General features: G+C 37.6%; 1 protein-coding gene across 2 annotated transcripts in view; it reads right to left on the bottom strand.

The window, feature by feature from the left end:
- The window catches only part of SYNE1 (spectrin repeat containing nuclear envelope protein 1), a 291,013-nt gene that overhangs the window by 19,027 nt on the left and 250,251 nt on the right, over positions 1 to 21,735 (bottom strand). The window contains exons 127-135 of one of the 2 annotated variants that reach the window (XM_029962721.1): positions 20,424 to 20,582; positions 19,763 to 19,929; positions 13,513 to 13,675; positions 9,910 to 10,097; positions 7,659 to 7,809; positions 2,669 to 2,851; positions 2,112 to 2,249; positions 1,199 to 1,390; positions 3 to 333 (exon numbers count right to left, since the gene is read on the bottom strand). In XM_029962721.1, coding sequence (XP_029818581.1) covers positions 3 to 333; positions 1,199 to 1,390; positions 2,112 to 2,249; positions 2,669 to 2,851; positions 7,659 to 7,809; positions 9,910 to 10,097; positions 13,513 to 13,675; positions 19,763 to 19,929; positions 20,424 to 20,582 — 1,672 coding nt within the window. Of the gene's footprint in view, positions 1 to 2; positions 334 to 1,198; positions 1,391 to 2,111; positions 2,250 to 2,668; positions 2,852 to 7,658; positions 7,810 to 9,909; positions 10,098 to 13,512; positions 13,676 to 17,065; positions 17,252 to 19,762; positions 19,930 to 20,423; positions 20,583 to 21,735 lie in introns of those variants that run through there. The other variant, XM_029962720.1, reaches the window with a different exon arrangement.

Genomic DNA, 21,735 nt, shown 5'->3' on the forward strand with positions numbered 1-21,735 from the left:
ACCTGCTATACCAGCTGCTCCTCTCAGGTAGAAGTCCTTCTCTTGTCCTCCATCTTCTTCAGAGTGCAGTGCCCGTGAAACAGCTGTCTCCAGGTCTCTGCTAAGGTCGTAGTCATGATCCCACTCCAGGGGAATGGAGTCCACACTCGCAGGGGTATCTCTCCCTGATCGCTCACTTCTCACAGGCTGAGAAAGAGGCAGTGAAAGGTTGGAAGAGGGGTGCGGGGAGAGAACGCTGTCCGCAGATTTGTCATGCCAGCGTATGTCAGAGAGATCTGCTGATTCATCCAGATCTACCTCTCTGTCAGAGAGGTCATGTTCGTCATCTGTTAGCTAGAGCATAATGCAAACAGAACCAATCAATGAAACGTGCACAGGCACTGCATGGTCAGTCTGGGTCAGTGAAATAAAGCAGCAATAAGTGACAATCATACGATGTGGTTTTCATTTTACCTTCCTTTTCCCTTTCCCTTCATTATTTTTAAGCTGTACTAAAAAAAAAAGCAACGGAAAAGATCAAAGTGCCAGCTCATTTAATTACTTAAGGCACCATAAAGTCTCACATCAGGCAAATACTTCAGACTTTTATTAATGTAACCGCAAGGGAAATATCAAGTTAGAAAAAGCATAGAAAAGCATAAGTGATCTTTATCATGAGCACTGCTCTCACTATGCTCTTTCATATTTTGAAACCCCTGCATTTTGTTCCTTTCTTTCAGTTGGACTTTAGCTACCAAAAATTGTTTTCCTCCCAGTTTTTCATCTGTGTGTTCAGTTCTGGAGATAAATTTCCATCTCTTCTGATGGGGAGAATAATTTTATCATTGTCTTTTAAAAAAACCCTCAAACTCACAAAGCTGCCCATCAAACTATCTGACAGTGTAGAGAGATGTTTCTATTACCAGTACCACACTGCTACCCACAGGAATAAAGTTTTATAAATCTCCAATTTGCATGGATTTTCACTATGATTTACAGAAATTGCAGATCTGGTGAGTTTGCTCTCTGAACAGGACACAAATAGCATGTAATGAAGAGAGGCAGACGGTCAGGGTTGTAACAAAATTTAACCACAAGACTTTTGGAAAGTTATGCAAGTTTTATGTTAGTTCATTTCAAGATCTTTCTCTCTCCTCATTCTCACATTTGTAAAATGGTAACAAACCAACCAAATAAATACATATCTAAATATACACACGGGAAGGCAGATAAGTTTCTTGTGATAGCGTTCCACACGTCCAAAGACCTCTTGACAGTAACGACGCAGCTCATCTAATTCTTCTTCAATGACTGCTGCATCCAGGGGTTCACTTTTCTCAATGAGTTGCTCACCTTGCACAATTATCTGCTCAATTTTGCTGTTGTTCAGTGAAATTTCTTGCTGGAAAGCCTGAGTAAAAGAAAAGCCCGTGCTTTATCAACAAAAGCAACATGACAACAACCTGGGTAATTAAGAATACAAGCCTTAAGAGTTTTACAGAAAGAATGGTGTGGGTAACAAACAGGGATTGTTCCAAATATTCTGTCATGAGCAACTATGAGAAATTAAATTTAGCATTCCACAATCTTTCAAGCCAAAACCAGTGATACTTCATGGTTTACCATCTCATTCCTCACTTGCTGCATTTGGAAAGACTAAACAAGCCATGCCCACGACCAAATGTCGAGAATGAACACAGATGCTAAATGTAAAACACTGGAATTTTGGATAATGTGACATTTGGTATTTTTCTCTCCAGATTATTACTTTTCTGATGCTGAAATGGTTGACAAATGTAGTAATTACTAGATATCAGCAATAGTGGATACTTAAAATAAATAATTTTTATTAACATTCCTTCTTCTGATGAGGGAAAGGAGACTATCAGACTATCACCCTTGGCTTTTCTTTTTACATTTTTCACAGCTCAAGGATTTTCTATGCTGACAGAAAAGTACATACTGAAACCTTACATAGCCCATAACTCCTGAGGTTGCAGTCTCAGCCTGCAAGTAAAGGAACCATATCAGGCTGCATTTCTGGATAATGTTTCTTAAATTCCTTTTCCACCATGGCATGTTTTTATCCCTTCTTTCATCCCTCCTTCTATAACTACTCAATTGTTCTTTACCTTAAGTTGCTTTATCTTTGCTTGGACATCACACTCTGAGAAATGCTCAATGTTGGTCAGCTGCAGGTCCATCTCTGTTAGCCATACCAGGATGCTATCGCGTGCTGTTTCAAACTCCTCACGCTGGCTGATAAAATGCTGGAGGGTGGAAAATGGAGCAGCATGAAATGACCAAACAACACAAAAACCCCCAGCAATAGTGGGGAAATGGCTTTTGTTCCCATCAAGCCCAATTTAAACCCAGTACACCACCTTCTTTCATCTCCTACATGCTTTCTAAGGTTCCCTTTTCAGTAACATCATCTTCAGCTGCAATTAGCTGACCTTTGAAAGTCATCTTCTGTGAAGAAGGTGGTGTTTCAGATCACCAAGCATTTCCCTACACACTATGCTTTGGTTACCCCAGACAAAGTGAACTGATAAATTTCCTTCCTCTTCCAAAGGTAGAAATCCCCTCAAAATCCCTCGACTGCAGATGCATTAAACTGAAAGCTTCTGAAGTACCCTTGATTCATAACTATAGCAGTGAAATTGAAATCTTAAAAATGGAAAAATACTTTTAGTCTGCGCAGGATGGAGGTAACTCGCTTTTGTAAATTGTCCCATCTCTGGTTCCCCTCGTGAACCATCTGTTTGAGGCTGCAGTCAGAGTCAGTGCGGTTCTCTCTGGCCAGGCGTCGATATTGTTTGTTGATCAGTTCCAGCTGAGTCAGACTTTCATGCACTTGTCTCTGGAAGGCCTAAAGCAATATGAACAAAAGACACCATTGGATTTTTAATTACTGAAATCAGGGTACATATATATGTCTCTACCTTTATTTTGACCCTAATTCTACACTCTGATCTGTGTAAAGCTGATAAAGTTCACTAGTTGCAGACATGTCCGGAGGGCTACCCTATAGGGATACTGCCTTCTGATAAAATTAGCAAAAAAACCCCCCCAAAAACCCAAATCCCAACAAACCAAAGAAACGCAACCAGAAAAAAGTTTATAGAACTGACATAGTTCACTGAATGAGAAATTACAACATGAATACCCACTACAAAGGCACGATAAGCACAAAACCCCCTCCTTTCTACTCAATCATATGCCTTCGTATTTCAGAATAGAAATACAAACAATGAAAATGACGCTTCTTTTTTAGAAAAAGGAGTAGAAATCCAAGATTCCTGTGGTTTCATTGGATTTCTTTACACATACGGAATTTACTGAAATGCAAACATTGAAGAGATTTGAGCAATTGTTTATTCTGTGTTTTATCAAAAATACTGAAAAAATGTGTTGAATGAATAAATCGCTTTATCTTCAGTATACTGGTATATAAATTCAACAAGGGGAGTGCCAGATTCTGCAACTGAGATGGAGCAACCCTGGATGTACATACAGGCTGGGGAATGAGATGCTGAAAGGCAACGCCACAGAAAAGGGACCTGGGGGTCCTGGTCAGTGGCAAGTTGAATATGAGTCAGCAGTGCCCTGGCACCCAGGAGGGCCAACCGTGTTCCTGGGGGGCATCAGGCAAAGCATCACCAGCCGGGTGAGGGAGGGGATTGTCCTGCTCTGCTCTGCAGTGGTGCGGCCTCACCTTGAATATTGTGTGCCGTTTTGGGCACCACAGTATAAGAAAGATATTAAGCTGTTAGAGAGTGTCCAAAGGAGGGCAACAAAGATGGTGAAGGGCCTTGAGGGGAAGCCAGATGAGGAGTGGCTGAGGTCACTTGGTCTGTTCAGAACCTGGAGGAGAATGAGGGGAGACCTCATTGCAGTCTACAACTTCCTCATGAGGGGAAGAGCTAGGGCAGGCACTACTCTGTGGTGATCAGTGACAGAACCTGAGGGAATGGCCTGAAGTTATGTCAGGGGAGGTTTAGGTTGGATATTACAAAAAAGGTTCTTCACCCAGAGGGTGGCTGGATACTGAAACAGGCTCCTGAGGGAAGTGTTCACAGCACCAAGCCTGACAGAATTCAAGAAGTGTTTGGACGATACTCTTGGGCACACGGTGTGACTCTTGGGGATGGTCCTATGCAGGGTCAGGAGTTGGACTTGATGATCCTTGTGGATCTCCTCCAACTCAGCATATTCTGTGATTCTGTGAAATAAGTTTTGTCTTAAAATATTAATGGAAAGAAAATTGCATGAATATTAATGCCAACTTATGTCTGGGCAAATGCTGGCACCATCTACTTTTGATGCTATTTTAAGAGCCTCAGTCATGCAGCTAGGGTGCATAGGTGATTTAGCCCATGAGTTTCATGTTGTGACTAGCAATCTGTCCTAGTTAGAGGGGCCAGTACCAGTTTATCAGTATATGGGTATAACCAAAACTGTGTATTCTACACACTCTATGTCATTTCTGATGGACTGTTAATAATGGATCATTTGCAGCAGCTGCCCAGGGCACACCTGACACCTCAGCCTACAAGCTCGGTATTAAAGAACTCTGTGAGTTGTGTTTCTTTGCCTTCACGCCAATGATTCAGCTGTGATAACTCCTCTCCAGAGAGGCATTCCACCTTCACAACCAGCCTGAGTGGTCATCTCTGCTCATGGGCCATACTGGACTGGCATAATAGGAAGACCATCAAAGACTACAAAAATATTCCATGACTGACAGAGTTAAATCACCCATTGTGAAACTCCCTGACCTGGGGGAGGTACTGGACATCCCCACCTGAATCTGAGCATATATAATCTTGGGGTTTTGGGACTTCTGGTACCACTTGTTGGATCCAGAGGAGGACCAGAACTTCAACGGGGCTGCGACTGCCACTCTTGACAAGACTGTGATCATCACTTAGACAGAACTGCGACCATCATCCAGATCAACAGGTTTCCTTTCCTTTTACTTTGCCCCCAGGGGGGACATGTGGTGCTCAGCACAGGAGTGGATGAACACTGTTCTGTTCTTGTCCCACGGTGTGGGGTTATACATCTGTCTTTGTGGGTTAAAACCAGTTTTCCCTGTATCATTGTATTCATTGTAATCCTTTTTTTTTTAGTGAATTGTAATTCTGATTTTTAACCTCTCTGGAGCTGGGTTCATTTCTTCCGCTGCTTTACTTTTAAATCAGCACACAATCACAAAGCTTGGAGAAAGCACCTTGTAGAGAAAGGTCTGAATTAATCCCTTAAAAATCATAATAATAAAAGATGAATAGTAATTTTCAAAAATCTACTTGTTTTTATCTTATCACAGAAATAGAAAAGCAATCAAAGGAAGACTTAAAAACATAGACTAAACCAGCTCTCTTCTGATACAAGTAGGGTTTGGATCCCATTGCAGTTCTACAAAACTTGCTCTTTGATATTCCTCACAATGTAAATAAACAGTCAATCTCTCCCAAAACTAGACATTTCCCTTAATAAGGACTGTAGAAGTGTGATAGGTAATATACTTCAGTACATAAATTTTAAGTACATATGAGTTTTCTATATAAAAATAAATACTCTTCATATTGTACCATTCAAAGCTAAAAATGAAATAAGCACATTTTTGCTGTATTACCAGAGAGGAAAGTAAAGACACTGGTTGGAAAAAAGATCGAAGTCTGTAGAGTTCTTTCAATATAATAATTATCTTCATTAAATGGTCATCAAATTGGGTAGAGAAGAGCCAAAAAGGAGCAAATGGGCTTGCAATTGGAGTGAAATGCTCAGTAGAACTGAATTAACTCAAAATTGCACAAGGATTCCTATATTAGAGGCACAAATCTGACTGTATTCACTAGGATCATGAAATCTAAAAGTGTGCAGTTGTTGTTTCACCTGTTACTAAACCTCTTCCAGCAACAGAACAGCTGTTCATTTGCTTTCCATTTCTTCATCTCAGCTACACAAGAATTTATCTGTTGCATTCCTTCCTGTAACCTCTTTTCATTTCTCCATAAACTACTGGAGAGGAAAGAGTTTGACTTCATACAGTGAAGTCAGTGAGAGCCATTTCTGACCTCTGTGCTCAGGAACTGAAAGGCTCTCATATGGTCCGATGACCTCTTTTTTTGTTGTTGTGTTGTTGGTTTTTTTTAATTCAAGTGCAGATATGGAGAGGAAAACAAAATTAGAAAAAAATGTCTGATTAAAGCAGAAACCTGCTTCTGTTAGTATCTACAAATGGCTGACTTTATACTGACTTCACGATGAAGTTGTTGAATTCTGCTGCATTTGAAAACCACAATTTTCTAGCTTCCATTCCTGGTATTTGGTAGGCAAAGAAAGTAGGTGCTCAGGGAAAAAAAAAAAAAGAAGGAAAAAGGGAAAGAACCAAACTACATGGATGGAGAGGCTACATTTTTCTCTTCACATCTAGTTCTTGCTGAGAGTAAAAACATTCACAATTCTGCTGGAGAGGAAAGGTCACCATGACAGTTGAGGTTTGATGAAACAGACTTTGGGCAAAGTCATATCAGTCGTGAAAATCAAAGAGTCAATATGCTTTTGGTACTGCTTCTCAGACAGAGACTTGCTAAACAAGAGATTTAGATCCTGATCACTCAATGAAGGGACAAAGGGAAAGAGGTCTGAGGCAGAGTACTTGTGCCCAGGAAGCAAACATTTTAATACTATGGTAACTTAACTCACCATAATGAAGTCTGGCATAGTGAAGTCTGTTTAACAACAAAACCTGGTCAGTAAATTCAGAAATGTGAATGTGAATGTCAATTACAAAACTTGAATCAGCACTTCACAGTTTATGTTTTTGAACTAATTGTTAAACCAAAAAGTATCTGGTCTTAGACATTGTTTAAAATTCACATTTCTTCTTCATGGCAAATACTTTACAGCACCTGACTGTTTACAGAATTGCCTAAATATTTTGTTCTATTTTTCTCTCTCATCTTGATATACTCTTTGCAAATATGAATCCAAGCAAATGATTTTCACCTGTGACTAGCCATAAGACGTGTGCTTTACACATAGGTATACAATCCACTGTGATTATGAGACAAGCCATCACAACATAATAGATACAATAGAGCTATGGAACAAGCTCCTGAGCACTGACCAAAGTGACAGCTTGTCAGTTTTGAAGCATGCACTTTTAAGTCTCAAGGGGACACCATGTGGACATGTAACAGTATTTGCATGAACATAAATTTCAGGTGTAAGGATCTAAAAGGGGGTTATTGTGCATTATACAAAAAGAGTTCAGAGAGTTATAGAAAGAAGAGGGGCATAAAATCAAAGCAAAAGATAAAACATGCAGCATGCATTTGAAGTTGTATTTGGTGAAGGAAGATTTATAACGGCTCTGGAGCACCTACTGTCTTGACATACTAAAAAGTTGCAGAAATAAAAAAGGTGAGAAATCTAGCTTTGGTGAACAAACAGTAAGGGAGAGTGAACAGATTTATTAGCATTTCCAGTTGCCACCTTCCACTGTTTTTTCATTCTAGAAACCTGACACTGAAGGCAGCTACAAAATCATCAACTCCACTGTATTAATATAGCATCTCTGCTGAGTGACTTGGTTATGGGAAGGAAGAACACCAGCTGGCTGCTGCAATGTGATCAGTAGGTATTAAATTTCAACCATTATAAATCACCTCAAATTTCTTCAGTTCTTCCTTAGCAACAGTGTAAAGCACACCAGAGGAGCTTGGGAAAGCAGCTGTCCTCTCAGAGACTTTTAGCCAGTCTTCAAATCTAGAGTAGTCATCCAAAAATTTCTGCCATAGCCTCCAGGTCTCTTCAATTCTGCAATTGATAACAGAAAATCAGGGAACGCTTGGACTGATGGCCAGTTGACCTACAGAACTTTAACCAATCATCTAAAACAGCAAACTAACGTTGCACCAGACAATAACTGACTATTAATCTAACTCAGACATCCAGGCTATAAACAGACCACAGGGAAGGCTGTCTCATTCCAGACTGAGCTAGAATAAGATGAAGGCATTTTTTTTTTTAATGTATCTAATTTTGGAATCAGTATAAAAAAAGTTTTGTTTGTAATAGGAGTTCTAAAAGCTGAGCACATGTTAAATAACTTCTGAAATACAGTCCCACTGTAGGTACCTAAGCCAGTATTTTAGAGATCAGAAATCCACACTACCTTAAACTGCAGAAATGCCAAAGAAGTTGCAGCATATATTTTAAAGTTGTCATAATTATGCATTGCAAAGGGACATAAACTTTTTTTTTTTCATTTACCAACTAGTGGTAAAATGCTTTCTCTCAATATACACTGTAAACATATTTTTATTTTAAAAACTCCAAAAGTTAATGTTTAAAAAAACACATTTTGACTTCAAGGGAATATGTAAAAACAGTGACAAACACTTGACACTGAAATCAAATGAGCTTAATACTGAGACTGTAAAATGCCAAGAAGTTCAGCATCACTTGATTTAAAATAACAGAACCTTTTTTGGGACAGCTTATTTCACAGTAGAACATATTTCCCAAATCTTAGACGTGCAGGACTAAAAAGCACCTGATCTATGCAAAATTTATGCTTTGCTGATGATATGTTTAAGTGGAATTTTGACATCTGGAAAGTTGCTTTTTAATGTGAATAATTGTTTCTAGCACAATACAGATCCTAAATACTGATAGCTCAGTACAAATCAGCTAAAGCATAATGTCTACATTGTAAGAAGGTAAAATAAAGTTCAATGCATTGTTCCACATTAACTTAAAATAGTTCTGAATTGATTTGTTGGACACAAAGGTATGAAGAACTCATATATATTAAAAAATAGAACTAATAAGCTGTATCTATATATATATATATTCTATACAATATTGTCATGGCAATAATATAAAATGACTTAAAGATATCAATCTATGGATATAGAGCAACACAACTTAAAAGCAATGAATGTTTCGCATAAAGTAAAGAAAAAATTTACTTAACGCCTTAAGAATATTCCACAAAACCAAAGATCATAAAAATCTTAATTCAGCATTTTGAAAAGTCATAAATTCTACCTGGAGTTGTTTATATAACTACGTAAACATCAAAGAAATAAGATTAATAATTTACAATGATAATAAATACAGGAGTTTAAACCTGTAACCATGTGTTATTACTAGTCAGCACACAGTACACAGCATTGGCCTAATCTAGCCTTCAGCATTACTGCTGTTGAAATCACCCATGCTATCCGATATGGCAATAGAAAACAATGAATCTTCTTGATATGATGGGCATGCAGCCTACAGATGGTCTAAGCATGTGCAGTAAACCAGACTACACCCAAGATTCATGGGTGCTATGGCCCTCACTTGCTCAGCACAGCTAAGGTGGGCAGGCGGGGAAACTTCATATGAATATTCAGTTCCAGATTTCTTCCAAATAAACAAAACCAGACATAACAGAAACTGTTGAGGAACATTAGGTACATGAAACCCCTAATACCTGGAATAACATTCCACCCATTCGATAACTAGTTTCCCCATCAATCTCAGTAGTTCTAGGGCAAACTTAAGTGTTACAGCCTCCCTTTTAGGTCATGTTTTTTAAATCTCTTGGACTTTGTGCTATCATCTAAGCTTTCTCTAGTTTCTCTCTCATTCTTGTGAAGCATGGGAAATATCACACCATTCTATCAAAGGACTTCCGAGCGACATTTCATGATTTTTATCTGTACCTCGTATAATGCATGTGCAACCCAAAATTTTGGGGTTCCTCCCAGCCCCCCAGTATAGAAGCTATTGGCTTTTATACAGTATATATGATCTTTTACTGACCCCTACACTCTTTTATTCAGCACTACAACCATATAACATACATACCACCCTGTATTTCTGCCAGTGGAAGGAAATACTAACTTATTGGCATTTTAGACTTACTTAAGTCGCCTTTCCATTGACATTGCACAAATATTCCTCCATCTTCTGTCCAGATTGCGTGTAGCCTGCTGGATAGAGTCACACTCTGCTTCTGTGGCACAAGCATCACAGTCATGAAGAAGTACCTCACACAGATTGAGAACAGATGCCACTCCAGTGCTGTGTTTCTCTATGTCCCTCTGAAGTTCCTGCAGGTGAAGAAATTAGTTCTTCAGAGAAATTGCAAAACATGAATAAATGCATTTCTCTTCTACTTATTTAAAAAAAGAGGAAAAAGCTTGCAAACAGAAGAAAAACATCTGATAAATACCAATTAAGAGACTATGCAAGTGGTGTTGCAATGTTATCAATTAGGCCAGGAGAATCTGGCAGCATGCACAGCTCTCCCAAGGGAGTACAAACACCAAACCATTACCTGGTACAAACTGCCAGAGCTCTGCATGCTCAGCTGAGCATCTTTCACACACATTTAATCAACATCACTAATAAATGGTAGAATTATTCCCAGTCCTCTCCCATTATCACAGAGAATGTAAAGCAGAAGTTAGTAAGAAAAGTGTGAGAAAAAAACCGTGAGGGATCCTTTGTGAACCTACTCTTCCCCAGGTGAGCTAGCTGCAAAATGGCATATTTGACATGGAGACTGGCAGCAGCATGTGTTGAACAGGGCACGTGTAGTAGGAGATTTTTCTTCCTTCAACTTTCCAGTTCCGTAGCATTTTCATTGGAAATGGAAAAGGAAAATTCCAGACACCTAAAGAAAATGCACTCACGCTGCTTTAGCACTTACTGTATGTGATCACTACTATTTTTCCTTTTGGTTTCTTGGTTGCAATGGCTCGTTCTACACTGATGATAATATTTCATCTCAAAGTAATATTTCAACTTCAGCTTTGAACTCCAGATTCATGTTAAGACAAGTCACAAAACTAATTGGCTGTTGCTGTTGGATCAGCGCATTGAAAAGAAACTCTGCTTGACTTCTGTCTACATTTGCAATGAGTCATCAGAATATTAGATGGAAAAAATCAGTATGGACAACAATAAAGCCAAGACAACATAATTCCAAGAGTGACAAAGAAATACTAATGAAACTATGTCAGAAAGTGCTATATTGAATCTAGAATACTATGCTCACTTCTGATTCAGATGAAGAAAAGAACTATTAGGACAACTAAAGATGTGGAATTTTATTTAGGAGAACAAGAACTTGGCAGCTTGAGGATGAGTAAACATCTCTTTATAATTTTACAGTGGAAGTAAACTATGACATGTAAAGGGAAATACATAGTCAGCATATTGTGTCTACACACATTTAAGGTCTAACTAGTAGTATGATCTGAAAATGCCTTCCAGCAGGAAATGAGATGTAAATGTTGAATGTAAAAACCGCAGGAAATCTGAAATGGAGCAAAGTCAACCTATATCAACCGTTTGATTTGGTTGTTTGTGATAACCGGGTTTGCACTCAGTGAAGTAATTTTTTCATCTTCTCATCTATGAAACAGAAAGCTATTGTGTAAACATCTACATGAGACTATGAAGTGGAAAATCACGTTTTCTGTCTCAAGGATGGCCTTTCACTTTCACTTGCCTGAAAAATACTTCCATTGTTAAGTCATAGTGCTTATTCTTTTTTCTATCCACCCTGAAACATTATGAAGGGTGGATACTATAATCAGATGTAATACTTTATGAAACACACACTCCAGACAGTTAAGAGAGTTGAGGTTAAGTAGGTTCAGATAACACATGTTACCTGATGTTTTGGAGTAAAGCAGTACTGAGAACTGCCAGTTGTGGGTCCTGAGCATTCCTAAGGATTAAACTTTTTTTTATTCACCAACACAACCTTTATATTTATTTCCCAGATTTCAAAATTTTCTATGTTTATTAGAGAACATTAAACCTTTGGGTTAGTTCACAAAGGAGCATCACTTTTATGCACTGCTGTCACCCATATACAACTTTTTTTTTTACTTTATTTACCCAGAAGCAAACACCATTTTTTCACATTTGAAGTGGTAGCAGATTGGGAAAATAAAGAAACAAGTAATCCTGAAAAGTGAATTTGTGACCCTAGGAGAATACTGCATTGAAGTGACCCTACCTTCCCCAGGATATCCAGATTCAACTGTATTTTTAATCTCACTAGAGACCAGCAATCTGCAAAGCTGATGCTTGGCTGAAGTAAATGCTGAGAAGTAGATAATGGAGGCACATAAATGGAATTTGGCCCTCCTCTTTCACAATATAATATTTTTAACCTAATTTTTCATATGAACAACTGGAAGACAACATGACCTCAGTGGAAGATTAAACATGAAAAAGAACATAAGATCACTAACAGAAGAAGAAAGAAGGAACAAAATGAGAAAGTGGCCTTCTGAGATATGGTGGATAGTGATATAGCCTCTGAGTAATAAAAATACTGGTTGCCATACATTGAAGGCAGGTGAGTTTTTAAAATTATTATTATAACTATGGTTTGTAGTGTTATTATCAAATCATCAAATTCCCAAATATGGCATCCTCCCAGGATAAGATTCACTGCTATTTCTCCCATTTAGAATTCAAATTAAACCACTGTCAATTCTTCAGAATGTCACTGCATGCTGTCACCACAAGGAAACAGCGGAAGGCAGAGATATACCAGTCTCTGTGCCCAAAAAAAGTCCCATAAGAAGTGGTTTTAACAAACTATGGGATGCCTGCATAGGGATGCTAGCTAAAAATCTCAGGTATCTACTTTGTTGATAGCAATGTTTAGCCCTTCCCAGCACTTTATTGTCTCAGAAACACCACTCATTAGTGATGCTTGTGTATTATAAATTATTATCCCTACATAAATTCCATATAAAATATATATAAGCAATTCTGCACAGCCATGTAGTAAATCAGTCTCCAGTGAGGCACCAGAAAAGTAATTTTGCCAATAAATAACCAACAGGAACACAACAGAACAACAGTTCTCTCCAGCAATGTGCTTCTAGGTAAAACTGCACTGGGCAGTGAAGTGGAACAGGAAAGAGAAAGTATAGTAAATCATCTTAGAAGTAACACTAGTTTCAATGCCAAAAACTGGTTGACTTCAGATTTTTCTGCACATTTTATTCTAGCATTGCATAAAGGCTTTATGTACTATAAACCAACCAATTTTAACTTCACATGTATAGCTCATGCATCTTTGCGTGCAAAATGATTCTCAAACAAGCTGCAAAATAAAACTGAGTTAGGTTGCTGAAACCAGTAATTTTCAAGCATGTGCAAAATTTGCAAGGTCTAATAGGTGTCAGTTTTGCCTCTGGGAACAGACAATTCAAACAAACAAAAATCACAAGCCCCAAAGGAAAAACAATTGCCATAACTTGCTCAGGTTACATCTGTTGGTGCCTTACCTTTCTTGGAAATGTCAATCAGCTCCTGGTGGATTCGATGTCAAGCCAGCAGAAGGCTCTATAAGTGACACAGTAAGTACCACTTGCCTTGATATTTAAGTACTTTGCCTCATGCCCTCTCAGCATTGAGGTGGGTATGGACAGCCCAAGGACACTCTGGCTCTCCCCATGTCATTGTTCACCTGATAAGTGTGTTGTATTTTACCTGCTGCTCATTTAGCTTCCTTTGTATCTCCTCAGAGTCACAGGTTTCATAGACGATAGGTTTGGACAGCTCTGACTCAATGTGGGCAAGCCAAGATCTCAGGCTACTCATGTTTTTATCCAGCTGCTGCACTGCAACAAGGGTCTCCTTCAATTTCTTTACCCTGTAAAGAAAAATAAATAGCGGCATAAGTACACCCTAAGGAAAAATTTTCACAGCATACATTTCAGGAGGTTTTCAGAGAAACTTCACTTACATGGCAAATTCTGTTGTGAAGTCTTCCTTTATTATGTAACAGAAGTATATTACTATATGTGCATATCATCCTGCATTCATAGCTTATGTACCTTTATCAGTTGACTTAAATATTTGTTAAGAAAAGTTTTCTTTCTTTTTTTTTAATGAACTCACACACATCAAACCCCTCCAAAACAAAGTGAATAAATTTGACTAAATCCTTATTGTATCTCAGAATTTTTTCCTTCAGTCACTTTGAACTGCAAAAGCATCTGTCAGTAATTCTCTCCTTCCTATCCCATGTTATGTAAAATGCATCATTAGTGTACTTAAAAATTTTTTCTAAGTTTTCCTTTTTTCTCCACCCTGTTTATATGGTACCACAAACAAATCTTGAGTAATGTTCCCTTCTTTGCTTCTATTGCTCTTCTACTTCAGTGTTTCAGTATCAGAAAGGTTTTAAGGTGAGTGTAGATGGGAACAGACTGACCAAATCAGGTTGAAAAATACAGGATTACCAGATTCATCCAACAAACAAAATGCCACCTAACTATCCTATAATTCCAACAAAACAAATCATATTTTTTCCACAATACTACCCAGAAAATTTATCAAGTGTTTTCACATTTAAAGCAGCAGTTGCAGCTGACCACTAAGATAATCTCAGAGATTTTAATGTCATCTTAAAAAAATATAAACTAAATCTTTCAAATTTTCATCTCTTTCTAGCACTCTCTTTAGCTCACAGATAGTCAAACTGTGGTTCTTTAGTGCTGAAAACTCTTAAGAACAGTTTAAATGCAGCTTCTTTGCCAGACTCTCATGACCAAGAGTTGTAGGGTTGTGACCAGGAAAAAAAATAATCCTGGTAACTGGAAAAAAAATCTGGATAATCTGAAAATCTCTCTATGAAGAGACTGAAGTCAATTCAATTGTGCTGACAGACTGCCTCAGTCCCCATTATCAGGCTATCCCAAAACACAGGGGAGATATTAGGAGAACACCCAGTGTTTGGGGGCATCATCTCCTTGGTTCTACATACAGTGTTTTTTGGGTTTGAACCAACTGCAACTTTTCCATAGGGTGAGCAAGAAGGTTGGTTATCAGCCTTTTGGAACCCACAAACAGCTATTTAATCTCTGACATTATTTAACAGGAGTGAAATCCTGCCCATTTTCTGCTTAGATTTTCAAGGCTGGATGCTACCAACCCTTTGCAGGCATGTTGGAGGGGGAAAGGGAACAATGAGTCATGTCCACCCTGTGGAGAAGCAATGTCTCTTTATCATTTGCAAGCCCTAACTGTGGAGCAGGATTTTCTCTTTTGCAGTTCTGTGGTTCTGCAATCTGTGCTGGATTTTATTTACATTTTGCCTGTAACAACTGATAAAGGGTCCATCATTTAGAAAGTGCCCTCTGCTTTAGGCAGACTGCATGGGACTAAATCGCTGCCAGAACAAAAAAACAAGCCTAGCGCAACTACAGCTATTTTCAGTCACATGAAAGATACTTAAGTTACTAAGAGTTAACTAAGTAACTAAGTTACTCTAGACAGAAAAAGAAAAAAAGTGTAACATACTAAAAGAACACTCCAACCAAACCCAAACACTACAACTTCCTTCCTGCCCACCTCCCCCTTCCCCTCCCCCATCTACCATTAACAAGTTTTTTTTTCTACAGAGTTTAACATAACAGGTTCCTTGCCCATGGTACAAATAGAAGCAAATAAACAAGTGCTTATTGGAGTCTGATGAGCTTATTTTTTTTGACTGAATTGCAGTACAGTGCTATGCCTCTAGCTACTCTGAAAACATATCCACGACCAAATAATAGACATAATCCATCATGTCTAAGAGCTTTCTTTCTGAATGTCAGCAAGCAAGTTGCCTATGCTTTAAAAGCATGTTTAAGACACAAAGGTCAAATTCTAAATCAGGTATCTGGGATTCCTAGCCACGTGTAATTTTTACCTTTTGAGATTTGATTTACATGATTATGTTTAAAATGCTAATTATTCCAATAATCATGTAATGCTTTTGTTGCAGCACTATGCACGTAACTGTGAAAGACTTGAGATAACTCCTCTTCTTGATAATGAATATTCTATGCTAAAGTCAAGGGGTTGGACCCACAACATGGTTGGTTTAAAGACTGTTTTTTATATAACACACCCCCTAGTCCTGCTACATTTTACAAATATAAAATATTCTCAGGAAGTAAAATACTGCAGAATTAAATTTTTTTTACAGTTTACTGTTGAAAACTCATCTAAAAATTTGAATGGGCTTATGATGGTTATGTTTTCATGTTCCAATTAATATACCTCAATTTCCCCAAGAAAGTAATAACTTTAAAATATCTATTAATAATATCTATTATTCTACAGTAAGAAAACTCAGTGGGAAAACAACTTGGAGCTAAAATTAAGCATGCATATAATGTATATAATTCAACTAGTCCTAAAGTAGACAGCCTTAGATTCCCTTTAAATTTAAACAGGAACAACCCTGTAAATACAGAAAAATTAATCATATAGAACTCATAGCTACTGCATTAGTCATTTAGAGAGCTGCTTACAAATATTAAACTTTAAAAGCAACATGAAAAAAGTCAGTAAGAGCATGTTAGCTAAGTCTCCACAGTAGATAGTAGAAAGCAGAACAGGTTTCTTTTTTAAAATATCTACATAGCAGAACACCAGTACTACCAGTTACATTTACTACTCCAGTCATAGTTTCCTCTTTCAAAGAGTGAATTTCTAGAATTCTGAACAACAGTAAAATTTCTAGAAAAGTTAATGTGAAGAGGGAAAAAGAGAAGCTGAATCAAAAATCCAAGAGGAGTTCAAGTAGTACCTGCAGTTATAAAACAGTAGTTAATATGTACAGAACAGACATGCTTTGATAAGTTAAGTCTGAAATACTTTCTTTTACAGCCTCTTTCCTTCTCTGCGTTTTGCTTCTAGCCATGCCCCTTTGATGACACAAACAGCAAGCAGACAAATATAAAGTCTGATTTTTCTCATGTGTGTACATGCTCTTGTATTTAAAAACAGCAGTAACATCACTCCATGGTTTCTTTCAGACAGCTAGGAGATTTTACTAGTTCTAAGTCTCCATTAGTATCAAAAAATCATTCCAGGATGTAAAACAAGATATGCTGTTATCGCTGTCAACTGTTTTTAAACTGAGCAGAAAAGAAGTAATTTATAGCTATAGTAGTTATTTCTATGCATCAATTTTTCAATTAGTTTCCCAGCAAACCAAGACTTCAGAAAGAATCGTATTAATCAAAAGCAAACAAAAATAGCTCCCTGCCTTGTGATATCACAGTTACAGTCTGGGAGATCTGAATCCACACTGCTGTCCTCCGCCATCCTCAGAGCACGCAAGTCCTCTGCCACAACCATGAAATTTTCCAGCATTAAAAAAGAAGAACTTCCCAAGTCTGCAAACACTGTTCTTTGGGTGGGGGGGAGGAAAGGGGACACACTGCTCTTTGTTGGTGAGTTCTGTACAGAAAATGTTTCACGGCAAACAAATATTAGCAGCCGTTGCTTGATAACATGAGACTGGATGGTGACAACTGGTCATGTTTCTAAATAAAACTTGCATTCATCAACATGTGCCAGACTTGATCTCCAGGAATGCGGACCGTGAGTGGTAGGGGAAACGATGAAAACACATCCTTCTTTGCAAAGCCTGAGCAGTTGCAGCAATAGCATTGCTTTCTGGCTGTAAACAACTGTGACCTTTTTTTCACCTGGCTAATATATCAGAAAAATTCATCTGAAAGGATGAAAATGCTCTAGAAGGGGCGAAACAGAAGTCTCTGATGCAGAAACACAACTACCCTTCTGCAGCTGTCACTTCTGTAGTTACAGACCTGCTCAGAATGGAGAGGCAATTTAAAAAAAGCAAATAAGGAAACAGAATGTAACAAAGAAAAGACAGATGCTTTTGTAGGTAATTGGAGGAGTTTCACCACACAGCACAAGGTCAACAGGTAAAGATTCAGACTAGATATGTATTACCACAGTAAAAAATTATTAAACATTTTCACAGAGCACTTTCTATTAGTTCACAGCTGTAGGAAACAAAACACTAAAAAAAATTATCTAAGCAAGGGTTTACTGTAGCACTGCAGAAAAGTCTGCAGGCTCTAATAATTTACTAATGCTGTCAGGCATCCAGAACGTGAAAAGATATATTTTATTGTCAACACCAGGACAACTAGTCTGCATCTACTAGCAGAATGCAGCCAAAATCATGCTATAGAATACATTCCAAACTCCAAGAACATAGTCTAAAGAGTCTCTGGAGCCTTCTAAAAACTATCTTGGGGGATGTACAAGTATGTACAAGTACTTTGTACATACATTAGTTAGCAGCTTAGGCTTTTAATGGCTTCTGGCCTTAGCTACAGTTGAACTGAAATTTTCACAACCTAGCACCAAACCTCTCCATCAGTTATTTCCCAGCTTCAGGAAACCTTACAGAGTTTTTTTCACTTCTGTGAGCATTGGAATGGAAAGAGTTATGCGTTTAATTGCCCACAACAGTGTTGAGCATGTGAGTTGAGAAGGGTAAGTTGAAATTATCTGGAATTAAAAGTAAATAAATATTCTACATATACTAGTTTAGAACTAGGACTTGACACTTCATGATAACAGAATGAGAAAGTTAAGTGTATAATTATTGCAGTTTGTATCTCCCCACTCAAGAATGATGCAGAATCCTGAACCCTCACCTGTTCCCCTACAGAGGGCACTAATCTCTAACATGGAATAGACAACACAGATATTTTAAAGATGTGTTTTGCAGTTTCTGAATGCAAGCACTTTTCACTAGAAACTTCCTGAAGGTTATTATTTGAACACTTCTCTGAGTAGGCATTTCAAAAGAGAAACATAAAATATATATTAAATATACTTTAAGTTCAACAACTGGTGTTGCATCACATCCTCTGAAATCAGCAGGCTCCTTGACCGTAATGCAACACTTCCTGACTGAATTGTTCTGTAAGAAATAAACAGCGTTCATTATTTTAAAATGAACTACTATTAAAGGAGCTGGAGCCACCAGAATGCTTCTGCTTACATAAAATTTACTGCTCCCATGCTTACAGATTTCAGAGCAGGAATGCAGTAAAACCATACGAAAAAAGAACAGACAAAAAGAGACGATGAAACTAAACAAACTCTTTTGCTGCTAACAGGGTTAAAGTATTACTAATGCATATGTCCTTACATCACAGAATTGTGAACTATAAAGCATATGAAGTATATATACAATTTATGAAATGCAAAACTGGGACAAAATTGTTGGTAATGGAAGGGAGGCTGTAGCACAGCTCAACAGAAAGTGTTGAAACAAATAAACCAGTTTCTTCAAACATCAAACAACAATCCAGTCTTTTTTTAAGTTGTGAAAATCGCTACAATACTTTTGACCTTGAATAAAAAGAATTTTTAAGCCCAGTGTGCATACCTCTACCTGCAGTTACTCTTCTCCACCAGTGAAAAAATAATCAGGCAGAAAACTTAAGTTTGGAACTACTCTTCTTGAAATCCAAAACTACAAATGCAATGTTTTGATTCCTCTGCCAAGAATTTTTTAGAAAAAAACTGTATTTGCATGCAGTTTTAAGCACCATCTAAAGTAAGATGGTACTAGTGCAAGGCTCACTAAATCTGACTGCAACTGATCCTATATCATATAGAAATATAGAATCATTAAGGTTGGAAAAGACCTTTAAGATCATCAAGTCCAACTGTCAACCTACCATCATCACCATATCATTCTAGCACATAAAGTTTTTAATTGACTCTTCTTGAAGAAACTATGTCGCATACTAAAAAGTAAAACAGGAAGGTGAATTTCACAGAAATGTGTTGATGGTTAAGAATGAATTAATTTCACAGTTAATGACAAAAAATAAAAGATTTTAAGTGCATTACATCCAGCATATTAATCTGTCCCACTTAAAACTTAGAAACAAAAGAACGGTTTTACCTGGCTGCAATAAGATCTAGAAGATGCTGCCACCTGTCATTGATCTTGCCAAGTTTGTATTCAATCTCTGATGCCTTACTCTCATGGCTGGCTTTAGCAAGTCTCTCTCCCATTTGCTGAAGCTGGATTTTGTTCTTCTGGGCTATAGCAATTTCCTCTTGATAATCCTGGACAGTAAAGAGCAATCAGAAACAGAGTACTTATTCTGAATATACTCTGCTCTACACTACTAAAGGAATGATTCAAAAATACAAGTGAATGTTGTTTTTTTGTTGATTTGTACAGTGGAGAGACAACCTCTTATATATTAGATGTATAAACACAAATAACTCCCAGAAGAATGAAAAAACCACCCAATTGAAAACAAAACACGATGTCTTCTATAAATATATCTGCTATAGTTAAACTCTTTACAGGCAATTCTGATTGAACACTTAGTAAAGCATTCAGATGCCTCTGACTCTGCATTCACTTAATTTTCTGGTATTCTAGGAGGTCCTATCTCAAGAAAGACAGGAAAAATGCTGCAGAGTGAGAGAAGAACGCAAACACTGGAATACATCAGGGTAAGGTAAAACCTCTATTTCAGCTAATTCAGTATCCTCCTTGCAACACAAAACAAGTAAGCAGTTAAAGAACGGTATGCAAGGGTATACCATACCTTTTTAAGTTTCTCAATCATTTCTTCTATGAGGATGTCGCCATTTTGAGACACCTTACTTTCCATTTGTGTCAGCCACTCACAGAGCTCCTTGTTTTTCTCACTGAAGACAGCCCACTCATTCAGTCTCTCACTAACTTGTTGTCGACGTAAGGAGACCTTAAACCATTTGAAAGAGTAAATAAGACCAAAAAAGTAAATGCATTTAAGACATGCTTAAAACACTTTGTACCTCAATGTGAACTCCTCTAGCCCTGCAAAAGTGTTCCAGCAACTTACTTGCCATTAAAACAAACTGGAGTTGTACTGCAAAAACTTTGTCTGACTGTCTGTAAGTTTAGGGGTAAGCGTTGATCTCAGATTTCCTGTTAGTTACATCCTGTGCACAGAGAGAGGCACCCAAGTGTTATGCTCAGTAGTCTGTAAATATCTTGTTTTCTAATGTCCCAAACCCAAAGGTTTCATTAGAAGATAAAAATTAAATTTTCTTACAATTTTTGCTCACTTATTAAACTTTATAAAGTATGCTAAGTTTCTTTTTAGTCTAAGAGATTACACAAAAATGAAATGATAAATGCTTCACCAAAGCAAAGCAAAAAAAAAAAAAAGATATACATATAGCATAGGCCAAACTCCAGAAGTCTGTAATTTGTGCATGACCACGAGTACAAAGCTAAATCAAAGGTATACTTTATTTTGCATAAGCAGCTTTCTACTTGAGTCCCAATACACTCATTTCACAGATGACTATTTCTCATGGATAGGCATGACACCTCGAGAGATTCCAAAGGACTGAAGTGTGCCTGACAGGAAAGAACAGGCATAAAATATCGAACAGGCTAATGCTCTAGTTGGTACAGAAGGAAAGACAACATTGCTGTGTTTAAGAAATTGCTATAATTGTGGTACCATCTCAGACTACAAATAATAAAAGACAAACATGGACACTGAAATCAAAAGAGTAGCAGAGGGTGTGCAGCAGTCATCTCTCCAGTTTAAGACATCGGTAAAACTACTTACTTCCTTTCCTCCCCATTGTAATCTAGGTTGTTTCTGACTTTATATCGGAATTTCACCTGAAAAGATGAAGACTTTTCAGATGAAGCACCTGCTCTTTCATAAACAAAAGTGATGTGTTCTTTAACTACTGTGTTAGGTTTAACAGGGGCAAATACACGATCTTGCATTTCCTTTTTGTGGTTCTGAGCTTGATGACAGCTTTCCGGAAATAAGCAGCAGTTGAACGAAGTGAAACACTCAGTATGCACAAAAGTAAGATTAAAATTCTTTACTTGGTTCCTTCTTTTACTAT

This window comes from Manacus vitellinus, unplaced genomic scaffold, assembly GCF_001715985.3.
Source record: "Manacus vitellinus isolate BGI_N305 unplaced genomic scaffold, ASM171598v3 scaffold_4_pilon, whole genome shotgun sequence".
NCBI classification, from domain to species: Eukaryota; Metazoa; Chordata; class Aves; order Passeriformes; family Pipridae; genus Manacus; species Manacus vitellinus.